General features: G+C 39.6%; 1 protein-coding gene across 1 annotated transcript; it reads right to left on the bottom strand.

Annotated features, from left to right (window-relative positions):
- Positions 1-364: 364 nt before the first annotated feature.
- nceh1a (neutral cholesterol ester hydrolase 1a) lies at positions 365-5,523 on the bottom strand. Its single transcript, XM_038292330.1, has 5 exons — positions 5,316-5,523; positions 3,218-3,473; positions 2,997-3,066; positions 1,386-1,557; positions 365-1,293 (listed from the first exon to the last, which is right to left on the bottom strand). The coding sequence occupies exons 1-5, from the start codon at positions 5,454-5,456 to the stop codon at positions 673-675; spliced, it is 1,260 nt and encodes a 419-aa protein (XP_038148258.1). The 5' UTR covers positions 5,457-5,523; the 3' UTR covers positions 365-672.
- Between the last annotated feature and the right edge of the window lie 641 nt (positions 5,524-6,164).

Here is a 6,164-nt window from a genome sequence, read left to right as displayed (position 1 = left end):
TGGATGAACTTGACTGGCCTGCACAGAGTCCTGACCTCAACCCGATAGAACACCTTTGGGATGAATTAGAGCGGAGACTGAGAGCCAGGCCTTCTCGTCCAACATCAGTGTGCGACCTCACAAATGCGCTTCTGGAAGAATGGTCAAAAATTCCCATAAACACACTCCTAAACCTTGTGGACAGCCTTCCCAGAAGAGTTGAAGCTGTTCTAGCTGCAAAGGGTGGACCGACGTCATATTGAACCCTATGGATTAGGAACGGGATGTCACTTAAGCTCATATGTGAGTCAAGGCAGGTGAGCAAATACTTTTGGCAATATAGTGTATGTCTGAAAGGCAAGAATCTTAGTCCATCTCAATCAAATATCTGAAAGTATTTTATTTATCTTCTGTTTAGTTTTTTGTTAAATGTTTTTGCACCAACTACATCTGTAAAAGTGCTTTAGTCATTGCTTAGTTGGTCACAGTGGGAGAGTCCTGATGGTACCTACTGTCTGTGTAGCAAAATATCAAAGATCATTTTTAGAGCGTGGATATCCATGCACCCTGAGGCCCCGAGCTTAGATTGTAGAGCTTTGGACAAAGAAAAAACAACATAGCCCTTTAGTAAGACACATTTCACCGAAAGGGCAAGTGCATTTCTTTAAGTCTGACGCAAGTTTAAACCAATTCTTACAAGTTTTCCTGCAGCCAGTTAATGTAGCCCCTCAGTACCCTCTTCCCTACATCAAAACCCAAAGGCCAGGATGTGAAGCTCAAACATCCATGGAATCCGTTCTCATAGTAATCACTGGAGACAGACACGCCAGCGTCTTGCAAACGGCGGGCGTACATCAGCCCGTCGTCCCTCAGCACGTCGTACTCGCATGTTAGGATGTACGCACGAGGACATTTAGCCAGCACCTCCGCCCCGGCCAAAAGAGGTGATGATCGCACATCCAGAAACGCCGGTACCTTCTTCAGCAGCCCTTGGGATTCTCTCTCCACAACGACGGGCTTGAAGCTTTTCTTAAACCTCTGAGCAAGGAGGGAGGTCCAGTCTAGCTGAGACCTCAGCTCTGGGGTGAGAGGCGAGTGCTGCAGGGCGCTGTGGTTGTTTGCTATGACCTGGGGCTGCAGGGAGATGTCAGCGCCAAGGTACTGCAGCCAGAACTGGACCATGACTCGCCTCGGGAGGATGGCCATATTATCATTCTGCACGTAGGAAGGTGTGTTGAAATCCAAAGCCTGGAGGGCTGGGTAAATCAGTGCCTGGATGCTGAATTTCACAGAAACGCTGTCATCTGTAGAAATCTAAGAAAAACAGACACTTATAAATAATCATGTGATCATCAGCTTGCAGCTTGATGATCACATGAGTCCAGGATTCAGTGTGCAGTGAGTACCTCCTGAGCTACAGCGGCGGCCAGGTTTCCACCAGCGCTGTCTCCTGACACAGCAACACGCTCAGGGTCGATGGAGTATTTGGCCAGAACCTCCTGAGATAAGAAGTGTTTGGCAGCACTAAGACAGTCTAAAAACGGCTCAGGAAAGTGCACCTCTGGAAACAGGCGATATCTACACAAAATTAAAGAACATTTGAAGAGTTAATACCACCAAATCGTACTTAAAAACAAAAATAAAAAACATAATTTACTCAGTTATTTTCCTGAAAAAGTGATTTTCCTCCAAAAGAGAGTTCATACCCCCATTTAACCATACAAATGTACAAAAAATTGTCAATATGAAGTAAAAAAAAAAAAAGACTTTTCAGACATTTTTGCAAATTTGAAAATAATTGAATCACAATAAATCCACATATACTTAAACACATGCCTTGAATACATTTTTGAAGCAAAATATTTGTCAGCATGTACACCGTTTGGACATGTTGCTCCAGGTTATGCAGATCTATTCTGTAATATTTCCTACTCCTCTTTTAGCTGCTTTGTTACCCTAGCTGTGTGTTTCTGGTAATTGCCATCTTAGAAGTTCAACCGTCTCCTCAGTCTGAGTTCTGCAAGTATTCCTACACGGCTGCTGTACACCTTTATGCAGCTTAGTCAACCATTACCTGCTATTAGTCCATATTCCCGCAGCACAATCCTGCCACCACCATGCTTGAGAGTAGTGTTGTGTGATCTAGACAAAAGTCTAAATTTTTCTCTGAAAGCATGTTTGCATCAAATCTTTTCTTGTCCAGTCTATTGACATGGGAATTGACTGCTGGAGGGTAAATCCACATTAAGCTTACTACTGCCACCTAAAGGACTGGAGTGAGAAGTGATGGACTCAAATCAAGACATAGATCTCAAGGAGAATTATATGCTCTTGAGCCCACTATTCAAGTATCTCAAATGCCAAGTGAAAATGGTTTGAATGCTTATGTACCTGTTATACTAATGTTTATATTTTCTTATTAAATTGCAAGGAAGATCTGAAAACTAAACTGAATCATGTCCTTATCTTCCATTAGTTCATGTGTTCTGTTTAAAGGGAGGCCATCCTCCAACTGTTTTTTGAATAAGGCTGTAATGTGACAATGGAGGGGAAAAAAACAGATGTAAATAATTTCTTGCAGCAGCAAATCTTTCTGGGTGTGCCTAGACGAACCAATAAACATAATTATTAATGTCTTTGTAAAAATAGCTCAAACACGCGCAAAGATTCTTTATTGCATTTTGGTATGGACTTTGACTAGGCTGTTTTAACAAGAGAATATAGTAGTTCCATCCAAACTGCTCTGCTTTGGCTCATTGACTATTGAGCTATATTTGTGTAAAATGTTGAACAGCATGCTTTATTTTCTTTCCCCTTCATAACTAAAAGCTACTATGTGGTTTTCTTTTGGTTAGATTATTAATAAAATACTTTAAAGTTTGGTTGAAATGGAATATAATCTGAGAAACTTCAGAGGGTTTTAATTATTTCTGCAAGGCACCATTACTTTAACTGAAAGTTTACAGCACGTCAGTTAATAAGTAAACAACATAAGGGACAGAATAGGTCAAACTCACTCAACAGAGACGACAACGGTGTTCAGTTCATCTGAAATCATCTGAGTCATTTTATTATAGGCACCCATCTCTGAAGAAAAATAAGGGACAACAGTTATAAAAACATTTTCCAGCTAAAATATATACTCCTAATAAAGACATACATTTCTAAACGATGTTTTAGTATGTCTGAAGAAGCAAATCGTTATTTATTCTACATAAAATAACAAATCTTTGCTCACTGCCACTGCCGAAGGCCCAGCCACCTCCGTGGAAATACATCAAGCCTCTCCTCAGGTGACCCTCTCCTCCAGCTGGCGGCTCGTAAACTCTCACTGGGACACCGGCGAAGGTGATGTCGCTCACCTTCACTCCTGGGACCACCCCTGCAGGAGATGTGGAACCCAGCAGTGCCGATATTGTTGAGTCGAAGCCCTCCAACGTCTGCCTGAATGATGTGATGTAATGGTCGAGACCGAGCCAGTATTTCAATGCAGCCTGTACAAATAAACATGTCAAACGGATAAAATGAAAAGACGTCATCAACATCTGACCTAATCACCTCTATTCTCCTGCCCTATGTATTACTGAGCCCTCACCCAGACTCTCCCAATACTAACCCAGAACAAATGCCAGAAATCCCAGCTGTTTGGTACAGAGGGCTCTCAGTTAGAATATGAAGCAACATTTGTCTGAATCATTAAAGATTATTAAAGTTTTTTTTATAGTAATTACAACCCAGGACCCCAATAAGCAAGCAACATCAGCAGTTTTATACTAAGCTGTTAAATTCTCTGTCTGAACAGTTAAGATAGTGTTAAGCTCCTTTGATTTAAAGGCAACTGAGTGAAACGCAGAAGGATGATGGACTGAAGGCTCTTCTTTGTAAATGAAAAAAGAAAAAAAAAAGTGAAAACTATATTTTCCTTCAGGTTCCCAATCAGAGGCGTAGCCAGAAATTTTTTAAAAGGGTGGCCAGGCAGAACTTCAGGGTCAATCTACAGTGTTCCAACAGGAAAAGTAACGAGCACAACATCTATATTCTCTAATTAAGACAAACTATACTTTCCTACAATCTTTGCTAACAAAAAGACGAATATATTCAAACATCTGTGCTTTCTAGATAAAAAGGTATAGTGGATACAATTCTTTCAGTTTTGAGTTCTGGGGCGAACATCTCTTCCTTTGTCGATACTTACCTACTTTATTAACAATAATTCTGCATAAAATTGATATTACCAAGTACTAATATCTGCATAAATTGATTATTAAGTTTTTATTAAAATAGTTATTTATCTATGATTTCACTGAATATTACTAGATGACTTTTAGAGACACCTCATTTTCTCTTTACCCCAGATAACTCAAAATCTAGTTCTGAAAGAAGAGCATGAATTATCATCTTTAATGTTAGTATATTGATGTGCATAATTAACCACACTGTTTTTGTTGTCAAGTAATTGTTATATGAAAAGTTTAAATGTTTTGAATATTCCACTTGAGAGTATTACTGCTCCCACCGTCTGTATTGGGGGGGGGGAATGGTAGGGGTGGCCACAGCGGTGGCCAATGATTATCTAAGGCTGGCCATGGCCACCCCTGGCTACCCATCTAGCTCCGTCCCTGTTCCCAATCACACGATACTTGGAATTTAGCTGCCTTTGATGGACAAAAAAAAAGAAAAATTAAATACAATGACCAGAAGGATTAAACAACACAATGAAAATAGTCATCATTCTATACCAGTAAGGTTTACCAAATAAGCAAAGCGGTACCAGTTCCTTCAAGAGACCAACAGGTTTCTTTCTAATCAGCACATTAACTATAACCAGTTCAGAATCACACGCCCCTTCTGCCTCTACAGGGAGACTTTACCAATATGGAACAAAGGTGAAGCTCAGCAGTGTTTCCTAATGCCCTCATAGGAGTGACTTTGCAGCTTTGTGCCATGAGAAAACTTGCATTGTTTCTGGAAAAAAAAAAAAAAACTTGCATTTTCAGGTGCATTCTTTTGATTGAGGTTGTAAGCATTTGCATTGAAGATAATAGTACTAAAAGGTGCATTCTGAAATTAGCTACATTTGCAGCTACATTTTAAGTGTGCAAAAGCAATAAGCGACAAAACATGTCAAACAATAAAGCGTGTTGACTTAAGAAAGCAGGTCAAAGTTTAAATAACACATGTCAAAACCAGGGAAACGTTCAGATGATCTCAGAGTCTTTTCAAACATGTTCCTTTATTTACAAAAACCCAGAACAGAAAAGCAATATTATGCAAAAGTAAAAGATCAATTTGCATCTTCAAATCTACCAGACGCTGGATAACAGATCTTCTCCTACCAGGTTTATGGCAGTCCTGAAGGAAGCATCCACAACCATCAGCTTGAAGGGCTCCTGGATGCCATCAGGCAGCGGGGTGTAGATGTAGTAGGAGAGGGCGGCAGCCAGCAGCACTGTCACAACCACCGCCTTCATCTTCATCTTCCTCAGTGTCCCACAACCTGCTGGCTTCCAGCTGTAAGACGCACAATGGGAATGGAGGTGACACATGCACTTCCGCTTGAATCCTTTCACATTAAGATATTATTTAGATTAAAAAAAAAAAAATCTTATATTTTTACATGTTGGTCATAACCACGTAAAAATGGCAAAATGTCTCTCTTTTATAAAATGATTACAGAAACTGGTAAATGTTTTTGTTATTTGCAATTATTAAAACATTGATGCTTTTGTTTTGAAGAGATGGTACGTTTATTTCTGGGATATTTGCTATGAAAGTTGTGGAAGATGTTTTTAGAGCATATGTGAGATGTTTTTTGGACTCCTCAAAAAAAATGCACCAACTCTAAAGCTATGAAACTTATAACCCTAAGTGGTGAACTTAATTTGTCATTCATTTCTTTTTCTGTTTCATGGAATCCTGTAGTTATGTTACCCCAATACCTTGAGCATACAACTGTCTGCAATTGTATATTCTTTATTTGTAAATAAAGTTTGTAAAAAAAAAAAAGTGTGGAAGCTTGAAAGGGTGTACTACCCTTTTCTGACCACAGAGTGGCGCTGTTGGGCCACAGACATCTCTTTATTTCAGCTTTAGGCGATAAAGTGGGTTTGATGAGTTGCTCATCATACTATCATATATTTAATCCTCCATGAAAGACAATTTGTTGATTTTTAATAAGCAGGTAT

Source organism: Cyprinodon tularosa, unplaced genomic scaffold (assembly GCF_016077235.1).
Source record: "Cyprinodon tularosa strain WSP-4 unplaced genomic scaffold, ASM1607723v1 ctg310, whole genome shotgun sequence".
Classification (NCBI taxonomy): Eukaryota; Metazoa; Chordata; class Actinopteri; order Cyprinodontiformes; family Cyprinodontidae; genus Cyprinodon; species Cyprinodon tularosa.
The sequence above is the reverse complement of the archived record's forward strand: the minus strand, read 5'-3'. Positions and strand labels throughout refer to the sequence as shown.

Excerpts from the sequence above, each read along its gene's own strand:
- nceh1a (XM_038292330.1), bottom strand. The coding sequence starts at position 5,456 with ATGAAGATGAAGGCGGTGGTTGTGACAGTGCTGCTGGCTGCCGCCCTC. Across the intron at positions 3,474-5,315 it reads TCAGGACTGCCATAAACCTG|GCTGCATTGAAATACTGGCT; the intron begins GTAGGAGAAGAT and ends TTATTTGTACAG. Across the intron at positions 3,067-3,217 it reads CTGGGCCTTCGGCAGTGGCA|AGATGGGTGCCTATAATAAA; the intron begins GTGAGCAAAGAT and ends ATTTTTCTTCAG.